The sequence below is a fragment of the Mesoplodon densirostris genome, chromosome 2 (genome assembly GCF_025265405.1).
Source record: "Mesoplodon densirostris isolate mMesDen1 chromosome 2, mMesDen1 primary haplotype, whole genome shotgun sequence".
NCBI classification, from domain to species: Eukaryota; Metazoa; Chordata; class Mammalia; order Artiodactyla; family Ziphiidae; genus Mesoplodon; species Mesoplodon densirostris.
The window spans coordinates 9,984,541-9,997,503 of record NC_082662.1 but is presented as its reverse complement, the minus strand read 5'-3'; the positions used below and the strand labels follow the sequence as shown (position 1 = coordinate 9,997,503).

The 12,963-nt window shown below is 46.2% G+C and overlaps 1 protein-coding gene across 1 annotated transcript; it reads right to left on the bottom strand.

Moving 5' to 3' along the window:
* Nucleotides 1–843: 843 nt before the first annotated feature.
* On the bottom strand, nt 844–10,968 carry CFAP107 (cilia and flagella associated protein 107). Its single transcript, XM_060118276.1, has 4 exons — nt 10,855–10,968; nt 5,929–6,042; nt 2,257–2,434; nt 844–1,028 (listed from the first exon to the last, which is right to left on the bottom strand). Exons 1-4 carry the CDS (start codon nt 10,966–10,968, stop codon nt 844–846), a joined length of 591 nt encoding a protein of 196 aa, XP_059974259.1.
* Nucleotides 10,969–12,963: the final 1,995 nt, after the last annotated feature.

Genomic DNA, 12,963 nt, shown 5'->3' with positions numbered 1-12,963 from the left:
GGCTGCCTTGACCACGGCCCAGTGGATGTTTGTGGGATGAATGGATGGTGCAGGAGGCGTGAGGAGGCCCGCTGGCTCCATGTCCGCTGTCTCGTATGTCTCCTACCCACCCTTCCTCAACTCCCCATCCCTCATGTCACTCATTCATTCAGGAAACATTCCTGGAGGATATGTACCGAGTTGTGAGAACTTGGAGTCATGTTACCTCTCTGGGCCTCAGTTTCCCCTTGTGTGAAATATGGGAACTTATGGGTTCTTCCAGTTACTCTTGACATTCAAGTCTGTCTTCTGCACATACATGACACTCCTTGTGTCAAAGGGCTTTATTTGTGGGCTGGAAAAGAAAGGAACCTGTGGGTTTGGAGAAGAGGTGGAACGTATAAAACACAGACCATGATTCCAAGGGCCACACAGATGGACCTGATTTAAAACTCTGGAAGTGGGCTTCCCTGGTGGTGCAGTGGTTGAGAATCTGCCTGCCAATGCAGGGGACACAGGTTTGAGCCCTGGTCTGGGAAGATCCCACATGCTGCGGAGCAACTGGGCCTGTGAGGCACAATTACTGAGCCTGCGCGTCTGGAGCCTGTGCTCCGCAACAAGAGAGGCCGCGATAGTGAGAGGCCCACGCGCCGCAATGAAGAATGGCCCCTGCTTGCCACAACTAGAGAAAGCCCTCACACAGAAACGAAGACCCAACACAGCTATAAATAAATAATTAATTAATTAAAAATTAAAAAAATAAATAAAACTCTGGAAGTATCTGCAGCCCCCTGCTGTCTGCAGGTCCGATGGTGTGGTGGGTCTCCATGTGATTCCACCTGTGCTGTGATGGGGTGGCAGTTCTCAAGAGTGTGGGACAGGCCGCAGGCGAGGGGGAGGCACTGGAATTGCATGCTTCCGCTGAGACGTAGCACCAGAAGGTGGTTTGGGGCAGGAAGAAGTGTAAATGCTCTCCCTCCAGGTGGCCTCGGGTGATGGGTGCCATCTCTGCTTCAACTGCTCATAAAGTCCGTAGTTTGTAGGGGGAGCTGCAAGGCAAACCAGAGTCTGGGTGAAAAGGGCTTAGAGGAGGAGGCCAGTGTTGATGGGACAGGAGAATGGTTGGTTGGACCCTGCAGGTTCTCCCAGGCTGCCATACCAGGGACCTAGGCTGGCCGTGCACCAGAGGAGAGAAGGAGGCTTGCAGGAGGGTGGTGGTCCTGCCAACCCCCGAGAGCCTCAGGGTGTGGCCTGCTCCCTGTGTACCTAGGAGGGACCAGGCACTGTGAGAAGCCTTGGAAAATTCAGCCCCATGACCTGATTGAAGGTGGTCCCATCAGTTCCTGGATAATAACTGCCCCACCCCAGTAGGGAAGGGAGCAGCATGAGCTTGCGAGAGTGACCTTGAGAGAAACCCTTGCAAAGTAATGCGTTGTGACAAGCCACTCACTCTCCATAAAAAGATAAGTGCAAAGGATAGGGGAAGCTTGAAATGTAAATCAAATCAAGGCACTCTCCTGGTAAATCTGTGCAAAGTCTTGTTACTGAGGGAAGGACAAAATCCACACTCCTTATTGTGGCCTATGAGCCCCTACCTGGACCTCCTTTACCCCTGCTTTGCAGCTTTGTCACTCGCTATTGCTTCCCCTGGGACGTTCTTCCCTCCAATTCCTGCATGGCTCCCTCCTTCTCAACTCAGTTATTTCCTCCAGAAAGACCATCTTTTGTCATCCCATCCAAATGAGAATCAATATACCTGCCTCACTGTCTCTCCACTACCCGTTTTCTTTTCTTCATACCACATATCCCGGTGCAGTGCACTGGATCTTAGGTTATCTTATTCATTAATGATGTCTTCTGTGTCTCTTCATGAGGGTGTCAATTCCCTGAGGGCAGGAATTCCTCCCTATCTGTCACTGCTGTGTCCCCAGGTGCTACAATAGGGCATGGCACCTGGGGATTACTCAGTTAGTATTTATGAAATGGATGATGGATCTGAGTGTGCAGTGACACTGCCCCCCACCACCTGTGCTCCAGGTAAACATGGTGCTGCAGGTGACAGTTTCATCACACAGCAACATCATCCAGCAACACAGGGAGAGGGCAGGTGGCCTGGAGGGTAAATAGGACTCTTTCCCTATCTTCTCATTCTAATGCTCTTCTGGAGTCTGGGTCACCTGTGAGGTTCTTCCGCACCAGATGGGCACACCTCAGCCCTATGCAGTTATGAACCCTTTAGAGCCCAATAAAGGGGGTGATCCCGAATTATAAAAATACCGAGAAGCGGGAAGTCAGCTTTCTCTGGGAGCCACAGCAACTTATGTCTACTCCATGTGCGGAGCTGGGGCAAGCCTGGGTTATAGTTATGACGGTTGTAATGGTCGTCGTACGTGCTGATCAGATGGCGGTGCGAGGGCTCCTGGTGGTGGGTGATCAGGTGTTTGTACGGGAGCCCCTGGAAGGACAGACACGTGTTACCAATCAGAGGAAGGCATCCACCTGGCTGTGGCTGGAGACGGAATCTGCCTGCCATGGAGATCTGTGGTGCTGAAGGAGAGGGGGCCCCCATGGGAGTGTGGCTGCCTGAGCCCTGGGAGCCACCAACAGGAAACACACTTGTCTGCCCACCATGACGCAGTTCACCTTCAAACACACATCCTACCTCAGCTTCAGTCAGTTCTCTGTGTGAGGAGCTCCCAGCCTATGCCAAGACAACTCATCCCGAGAAGGAGCTAGGGGGATGCAGTAAAATGAAAGTCAGGATACCCAGCTGAATAGGGAGGGTCCGAGCCATCTCATTGCATGCCCTTGTGATCTGAAATTACCCCCTTTGATTTGTCTCAAGTCTCATCCTTCCAAGTGCCGATTTCCATGGCAAGTGAAAGAGGTTAAATGCCGAGTCTGATGTCTGCACCTTCTATTTCAATCAGTTACTATGGGAAGAGTCAGAGAAAGCTCCATAAATTACCTTCTCCTGCAAAGGATTTATGTCTCCCTCAGCTGGCAACTCAGGGAGTGATTTCTTTGGTCGGGAGCTATTTACAGGGAGAAGAAAGCCGTGTTCTCCCGACTCTGGGATGTTTGCCTGAATCAGTGCTTTTCCTAAGAAAATCCTCTTGGACCTAAAAGGGAATCCTAGAGGACTGGGCTGTTTTACAGGGAAGATAATGTGGATTTCCATGCTCATCCTCTTGTCTGGAGTAGTGGGGAGGTCTGTACCTACTATGGCCTAAAAACACCGGCTGCACCAAATATTTCAAGTGGTGGTTCCATAAATCCGTCAGATCACAATGCCAGAAGGAGACAAAGGGGGATGGGCACAGACATTAAGCAGGGGCTCCCAAGGTCCACATCACCAGGTGTCTGGGTATATTTCCAAGGTCAGGGAAAGCAAGTTGGAGGGGTTCTCAGCTATCTTGACCATGTACACAGGATTTTTGTTTTGATCCGGTACGGTACGCTGACAGACATAGAGACAACTGCCTTTGAAAGAAGAGTTTATCACTTACAATTCCCAAGAGGAGGGGGCATGTCCCATCGCACAGGACCACATGGGAAGCACAAGGGTCAGTCAGGAGGCAGAAGGACTGAAGACAGAACGTGGCCCAGAGCCTTTGTTTTGCTTTCCCACAAAGGAATGGGCAAAGCAGGGTAGGCATGTTTGAGAAGTGTAGGACTGCACAGTTTGAATAAATTCAGGGTGTCTCTGGTTGTCACTGCCTGGCCCTGGAGTGGGGAATATTGGCCTCGCATGTGAGCATTAGATAAAGGAGGTGATTGGAGGGATGGTCTCTGGATTGGTGGGTTTGCATCTGAAAGGCATGATGGCAGTTGTTTACTGCCCCTAGGAATTAGCTAGCCCTGGGAGGGGCAGCCTCTCCAGGATTAGCAAGGCCCCTAAAATATCAAAGTAAAATACAGAAAATAAAAAACATGATTAAAACACCTGCCTAGGGGGTACAAACTCCATTGATCCATGGTCAATTTGAAGAGCAGTTGCAGCATTTGCCAAAGGGAGAAGAGTAAAGTGGGGAGGGAGATGGAAATGGAGGCTGTGCCAGTAGGGGAGCACAGGATGGAGCCCACAGAGGAGCTAACAGAACTGAAGCAGCGATGTGGAAGTGATGCTGCGTCCAGTGTCCTCAGCACACAAACAGGCTATTTGAACAGAATCCCTAGGAACGAATATCCAATTGCTGGGTTCTCTTTTGTGTATGTGTTGGAGGAGGTATCTTAATTTTATCCAGACTCTATGTATGTGTGGTTATCCATTCATCAGGGTTTGTGATGAGACAACAAATGTCTTTAAGAAAGGGCACCAAAGGTGTGTTGAGAGCTAGGCTAAATGCCTCATGTACATTCATGGTTAGAGGATGGTTAGGATTGTGGGTTCTAGTTTTGACCTCCTTGTATTAAAATATGTTTGTGTCTGGGCTTCCCTGGTGGCGCAGTGGTTGAGAGTCCGCCTGCCGATGCAGGGGACACGGGTTCGTGCCCCGGTCCGGGAAGATCCCGCATGCCGCGGAGTGGCTGGGCCCGTGAGCCATGGCCGCTGAGCCTGCGCGTCCGGAGCCTGTGCTCCGCAACGGGAGAGGCCACAGCAGTGAGAGGCCCGCGTACCAAAGAAAAAAAAATATGTTTGTGTCTTCAGTGCACACTAATGCTAATGGCTGGCAGCACCAAAGCATCAGCATGGTCCGAGGACCATGCAGTGTGACCCAGATATGACAACATAAACCAGAGATGCCATCATGGTCCAGGGATGCTAGCACAGAACGGAAAATCTGGCACTGTTTATACTGACATGAATCCCCAAATGCAGAAGTTGAAGAGTCCACTCTGGCAGGTGGTAAAAAGGGATCTGAGGAGACTCTTTGCTTAGTTTCTTGATTTGCTGAGCAGCTCCCTGTTCAGTCCCTTACCGACAGGCTACACAGCTTCAGATAAGACACTCACCACCCTTGGGCACATTTTATCTGAAAATGAGGGTGCTGAGCTGGACAATCCCTTGGGTCCCTTCCAGCTCTAAAATGCTCCATCCTGAAGGATGTCCATCCCTCATTCTGTGCCTCCCTGCCCCCCACCCTGAATTTAGGCAAAGGTAGGGTTATGTGGGGTGGGAGTGGGGGCACAGAAATCACCTCTATGAGCAGCAGGCTGGCAGAAGAAATAACTTGGGGGAACACCCAGATCATGGTGGGGACAGGGCATAGTTGTGCACCCAGTGGGTGAGCACCTACAAGCTTATTCTCTCCAGGCTGAGCCTGGTGGGAAGTACCCATGAGGGTTGATATAGGAAGAGGCTTTCTCTCCTGTTCCTGGAAGGGCCAGGATCTCTGAGCCTCTGGCACACTCTCACCTGATTTGATAAATGTCTCAAATGCCTGGTCTTGGGCGAGGAAGGCATGTTCTGAGGTTGCAGTGTCCTGCTCCCTGTTCTGAAAGCCTGGAACACAGCCACACTCACGAACAGGCACCCAACAAGTGAGAGTGCACTGAACGGTCCTTGACTTTTCATACAAAAGAACAGGACGCCTGGGCATAGCTGCTACAAACACTGTCTGTTCAAACATCACCACCACTTAACTTTTGGAGTACTTTGTGTGATTCTTGACTACATTCACCTTAATTGAACACTTACCTTTGTTTGTTTCCCATATTCTTTGCCTGCACCCTGTTAGAAAAGTGTGAAGGAATGGGGGAAATGGCCCAGGAAAGTGCTGGGATACCAGCCAAGGGGAATGCTACCAGCTTGAGATTAGACTGACATCTGTCCACCCAGTAAATAAGGGTAAATGACATTGGCAGCCCCCTGGCTGGGGAGGGTATTTAATGAGGTTACCCTTGAGTTTCTAAGAGGGAAATGGGTCTAGAAAGAGTCTGGCTGTTAGTGTCTCCTGAGCATTGGCAGGGAGTCAGGCCTGAGTTGGGGGTCCCGAGCCCTCTTACCTCAACTCTCCTCTTGCTGTACCACCTGGAGATCTGGTCCGGTCTGTGGTCTGGGAAGGGGATATACTCTTTTCTATAAATGGTCTGGGGTGTTTTCTCAGTGGCCTTGGTGAACTGAAAAAGACCAAATATTCAGGACAGTTTCTGTGATGCCCCTTCTCAGACTTCTGCTGCATCCCCTCAGCTCCCAACCATTGGAAGCTGGGCAGAAAAAGGGTAAATATGGACCCCGGGCATCCTGCACAGCACAGGCTTAATTGTGCCCCCCTCCCTTCCAGTACTTGAAAAGGAGTGTGCTCAGGGACTTGGCAAACCCCCCAAGAGCCCTTGGGAAAGCTGTTTTGGTGTCACTTGACCATACCTCATGGTCGCTCCTGTTTCTGTTCTCTCCTCTCTCTCCCTCGTGCTTGACTCCTCCCTCGTGCTTGACTCCTCCCTTTCTTTTTCTCCTTTGTTGCTCACTCTTCCCAACTCTACTCTTTCTTTCCCCCATTTTATTACATTTTTGTGGTTGATTTTTTTTTGAAATTCATTGTGGTAAAATATGCATAATAAAATGTACCATTTTAACTTTTTTTTTTTTTTTTTTTTTTGCGGTAAGCGGGCCTCTCACTGTTGTGGCCTCTTCCGTTGTGGAGCACAGGCTCTGGACGCGCAGGCTCAACGGCCATGGCTCACGGGCCCAGCCACTCTGCAGCCTGTGGGCTCTTCCCGGACCGGGGCACGAACCCGTGTCCCCTGCATCGGCAGGAGGACTCTCAACCACTGAGCCACCAGGGAAGCCTCCATTTTAACTATTTTTAAGTGTGTGGTTCAGTAGCATTAAGTAGGTTAACACTGTTGTGCAACCACTACCACCCTCCATTTCCAGGACTTTTTCATCCTCTCAAACTGAAACTCTGTCCCCATTACGCAACAACTCCCCAATCTCCCCTCCCTCAGCCCCTGGCAACCATCATTCCACTTTCTGTCTCTGTGAATTTGACTACTCTATGTACCTCAGATAAGTGGAAGTATACAGTATTTGTCTTTTGGTGACTGACTTATTTCACTTAACATAGTGTCTTCAACTTTTATCTACACAGTAGCATGTGTCATAATTTTCTTTTAAAGACTGAGTAATATTCCATTGTATGTACATGCTCCATTTGTTTATCCATTCATTCATCATTGGATTACATCTACCTTTCAGTTCCTGTGAATAATGCTGCTGAGAACATGAATGTGCAAATATCTCTCTTCAAGATCCTGCTTTCACTCTGTTGATAGTGTTGATAGAGCTCTTTGATGCATAAAGTTTTTAATTTTGATGAAATCCAATCTATTTTTTTCTCTTGTTGCCTATGTTTTGAGTGTCATATCCAAGAAATCACTGCTAAATTCAAGGTCATGCAGCTTTTCTTCTATGTTTTCTTCTAAGAGTTTTATAGTTTTAGGTCTTGTATCTAGGTCTTTGATCCATTTTGAATTAATTTTTTAATATGGTGTGAAGTAAGGGTCCAACTTCATTCTTTTGCATGAGTATGATGTTAGCTGTGCTTTGTAACAATCTATTTTAAATTGATACTAACTTGCCTTAACTCATTAATAAAAACTCCACCCCTTTAGAGCTCTGCTCTCTCCCATTTTATGTTATTGATGTCACAAATTACATCTTGATCTACCGTGTACACATTAACATGGATTTATAATTGTTTTTATACACTTGGGTTTTTTAATCATGTAGAAAATAGTGGAATTACAAACCAAAATTATAATAATAATGGTTTTTATATTTGTCTGTGTATTTATCTTTACCAGAGGTCTTTATATTTTCATATGACTTCAAGTTACTGTCTAGCATTTCTCCATTTCAACTTCAAGGACTCCCATTAGCATTTCTTGTAGGGCAGCCCTCGTGGTAATGAACTCCCTCGGCTTTTGTTTATCTGGGAATGTTTTAATTTCTCCATTTTTGAAGTAGAGTTTTGTTGGCTAAAACAGTATTCTCAGTTGATAGTGGGGTGGGGGCTTTTTGTTGTTACTGTTTTTGAGCCCTTTAAATATATCACTCCACTGCCTTCTGACCTGCAAGATTTCTTTTAAGAAATCTAATGATAATCTTATTAGGGCTCCCTTGTATGTGATGATTCATTTTTCTCTTGCTTCTTTAAAGATGATCTCTTTTTCTTTGACTTTCAACAGTTTGATTATAATTGTCTCTGTGTGGGTCTCTTTGGGGATTTATTTGATTTGATTTTCATTGAGCTTCTTGAATTTGTAGATCCATATCTTTTCTTCAAGTTTGGGAAGTCTTCAGCCATTATTTCTTCAAATAATCTCTCTGCCCCTTTCTTTCTCTCTTTTATCCCATAATCTGTATACTGGTCAGCTTGATGATGTCCCATAAGTCCTTGGGATCTGTTCACTTTTCTTATTCATTTTTCTTTTTGCTCCCTAGACTCAGTTATTTCAAATGATCTGTCTTCAAGTTCTCTGATTCTTTCTTCTGCTTGTTCAAATCCACTGTTGAATGTCTCTAGTGAATTTTTTTTCAAGTTAGTCACTGTGTTTTCCAATTCCATTATTTTTGTTTAGTTCCTTTTTATAATTTCTATCTTTCATTAATATTCTCATTTTGCTTGTATATTATTTTCCTGATTTCCTTTAATTCTTTGCCCATATTTTCTTTTAGATCTTTAAGCATATTTAAGACAGGTGGGGCTTTTTTATAATTCTTTTAAATTCATTTACTTTATTTATTTATTTTTGGTTGTGTTGGGTCTCAGTTGCTGTGCGTGGGCTTTCTCTAGTTGCGTCCAGCAGGAGCTACTCTTCGTTGAGGTGCACAGGCTTCTCATTGTGGTGGTTTCTCTTGTTGAGGAGCACAGGCTCTAGGCATGCGGGCTTCAGTAGTTGTGGCACACAGGCTCAGTAGTTGTGGCACACGGGCTTAGTTGCTCCGCAGCATGTGGGATCTTCCTGAACCAGGGATCGAACCCATGTCCCCTGCATTGGCAGGTGGATTCTTAACCACTGCACCACCAGGAAAGCCCCTAAGACAGGTTTTTTAAAGTTTTTCTCTGGTATTTCCATTGCCTGTGCTTCTTCAGGGACCATTTCTGCCACTTTATTTTCTTCCTTTTAGTGAGCCATCTTTTCCTATTTTTTTGTATGCCTTAAGATTTTTTTGTTGAACACTGAGCACTTGAAAAAAACAGCCATCTCTCCTAGTCTTTGCAGATTGACTCCACTCAAGGAAAGTTCTCCGCTAAGTAGCAGGGCATGTTCTGAGCCTTGGAATCAGCCAGGTATGAAGGTTTAAGTTCTTCTCAGGACTTTTCTGAACATGAGCATGAATCCTCCTTAGGCCTCTGTGCGTGTGTGTGTGTGTGTGTGTGTGTGTGTGTGTGTGCATGCATGTGCATGCCTTTTATTTCCCCTGTGTACATGGCTGCTTTAAAATGCCTTAATTATCTGAGGAGTCTCTCCCTGGCTTCTTCTCAGAGCCTTAGATGTTCTGTTGCATTCTTTTACCTATAATTTCTTGCCCCCAGACATTTGCAAGTTTGTAGTCCCCTGGCAGCTTTCATTAACTGCTGCTTTTCAAGCTCTTCCTAGCCTAAAATATGAACTACCCACTTTTCCCTGTCTGGTCTCTTGAGTTAGGCAGAACAGAGACCAATCCCTCAGGCAGTTTCCAGACAGATTACAATGTTGCTCCACTCCCTCTGGGTTACAGGGAGGGAACTGGGAGCTGAGCCACTGCTTCCCCCACACTGCACCACACTGTGCTGGGGAGGGAATGCAGAAAGGGCAAGTAAAAATGCCATGGAATCTCCTACTATTTTGAATGTGGCTTTTTCTACTGGGCATTTGATTTTTTGCTATAGACCTTTGTTTTGCAGAGCTCCCATATAGTTATTTCAGTTAGGCTATTGTTGCTTTTTAAGTGTTTCCATGGGAGAACACGGAACCTGGAGCTTCTTAGTCTGCCATCTTTCTAGCATCACTCCAACTCTGCTCTCTTTATGCAATCTCCTCTAGGTGTTGGACCAGTCCATAACATCCCTGGGTACTGCCTTGCCCACACGAGCCTGAAGGGATTGCTCACCCAGTCCTTCTTGCCCTTGGAATACACACCCCTACTCCCCAAACAAAGCCAAGTGCAGTCAGAGCTAAAAATGGCCAAAAGCCACATCTGGCCAGAGGGGTGGTAAATGTTCATGTTCCCCCATGAAAACAGCCTTTTCCAGTTCTCAGAAATCACCATCAACCCTCCCCTCACTTGCATCAAAGCTGCCAATTCTATCTCACCCTCTTTCCCTTGCCTATTTTCCAAGAAGACGTGAGAATGTCTAGACGTCTCTGCAGAAATTTAAGTGGGTCAGTCTTGATTTCCACGAATGAAGATATTCTATTTTAAGTAGGCCAATTCAGGCAAAGTATTTTGTGATGACCTTTAAGGTACATGGGAACATCAAAAGCCCATTTGTTCTGTTTTGAAAGTGAAAGCTGAAATGTGCAGGCAAGGCAAGGTTGCATAACAGGTGCCAGAGAACAGTAGTTCATCCCTGGACATCAACACAAGGAGTGTCAAGCCTGCCTTGGCTGGTAACACATTCTGGGAAGGGCCAGCCCAGGGAGAGCAGACATTCTTCAAATCAAGGTGCAGTGGAATTAGGGACAGGAAACATTGGATGCCTAGAAACACTCCACTGAATATAGAACTGCAAGGCACAACCGTATTGACACCTGTGCTATGATGTTTTCAAGATGCAACAGGGACCTCAATGATTGCTTGAACGTAACTCCTCTATGTATAGCACAGTGCCACCTTCTTAAGATGCAGTCACCTATGGCCCTTTGAAAATAATAATGCCCCAACTCCTCCCTCTCCTTGCCAGGTCTCCCTCTGAGCCCTTTGTCCACCTTCTCTTTTCTTACCTTCCTCCTCTCCTCCAACCAGTTTCCAGTGAGCACTCTGGTTGAATACTTGGCCTCAATATTCCAGCTCGGAGTGGAGAACGACTGTGGACTTACTGCAGGAAGAAATTGCATGGTAAGGATTTGCCCCAAGCTTCTTTGACTTAACACAGTTTAAGGTTTCCGGGGTGGGAGATGTCATGAAGTTGCTGAGTTTGGGATGCCTTTTTTTGTCTTTTCAGCAGTCAAAAGGAGTGGTAGTAGATGAAACTCTACTAGCTTCACAGAATAAAAGGGCCCTGAGGGTCCACTTTCAGCCTCCAGGGAGAGGTGATGTGATCTTGGATTCCCTACTGTTGACTGTCTCCATGGTGATAGACTCTGAGTATAAATACTCTCCTTAAGGGGGCAGCTGATTCTTCAGGAGCAAGATTGACACCACAAAAGCAAATCAAACCAACAACAATCGCCACAAAAGCAGGAGGCAGAAGGACCTGGTTTCTATGTCACCACCTGATAAAAGGCATCATCTTTGCTGCATTTTTTCAACTAGAATGAGTTGAGATGATCACATTCTACTACTTAATGTGTGCAGATGTGCTAGGCCCATACTGAGACTTTTACATGTACTCACTTGTTTAATCCTCAGAGCAGCCCTATGAAGCAGGTGCCAATGATTGTTCCCATTTTATGGATGAGGACACTGAAGCAAGGAGGGATTAAGTAGCTGCCTCAAGTCACACACGTGGAGAGCTGGGATTTAAACCCACTCTGATTCAGGTCTAAACCACTGGGCTCTACTCACTGCCCATCTGCCCCTTTGCCTAAGGGGCTTGAGGAGGAATCCTATCTCTGTGGTCAAACTAATAAATATTGTTCATTCAGATCATCTCCCTTCATTCATTCCAGAGTCATTCTAACAAGCATATGCCACATCCTTGGCACTGAACTGGGGCTACAATGCATCAGTGGCTAGACCAGGGCCCCATCCCTATAGAGCTCAGTCTAATGGGATAAAGACCATGATCTTGCTTATTCATTAAGCAAAAAAATCAGGAGCCACCTAGATATTTATCAGCAGAGAGCTGATTGTGACACATCATATAAAAAAATACCCTGTAGCTGTTAAAAAATGCTGACATAGAAAGATGCCTGCAATATATGGTTAAGTTAAAGAAGCAGTACACTGTAGTCTTGCTTGCCACAAATGAAGACATTCCATTTCAAGCAGGCAATTCAGAGAAAGTGTTTTCCAATGGCTTTTAAACAAAAATAGAGGAACTCCAGGAAATTATTTGTTCCATATTGAAACTAACTATGTGGCAGGGAAAGGGCATGGAAGATAGAGCAGGGCAAACTTCTATTTGGCAGGTACCATAGTTTGGGCAAGTCTTGAGCCAGGAAGACGGGCTATCCTTTCCATCAAAACCCAAGAGAGGGCTTCCCTGGTGGCGCAGTGGTTGGGAGTCCGCCTGCTAATGCAGGGGACACGGGTTCGAGCCCTGGTCTGGGAGGATCCCACATGCCGCGGAGCGGCTGGGCCCGTGAGCCACAACTACTGAGCCTGCGCGTCTGGAGCCTGTGCTCCGCGGCAGGAGAGGCCACGACAGTGAGAGGCCGGTGCACTGCGATGAAGAGTGGCCCCCGCTTGCCGCAACTAGAGAAAGCCCTCGCACAGAAACGAAGACCAAACACAGCAAAAATTAATTAATTAATTAATTAACTCCTACCCCCAACATCTTCTTTTTAAAAAAGTAAATAAATAAATAACCCAAGAGAGCTACGTGTTCTGTATAATTCCATTTTTTAAAACTTTTTATTGTAAAATGTAACACAAACATGAAAAGTTATAATAAAAATAAATGTACAGAAAAAATGAATTCTAGTAAACAAAACGCCACCAGCATGTCGGTCAAGAAATAAAACATTCCCAGCACCCCAGAAGTGTTCCCATATGCATTCTTCCACTCCAACCTGACTTCTGTGGCAATCCCTTCCTTGATTTTCTGTATATGCTTAGCACCAAAGGATGCATTCCTAAACACTAAAGCTTAGTATTGCCTGATTGTGGACTTTAAATGGAATCCTCTAGCATGTATTCATTTGAGTCTGAATTCTTTTCCTCAATAT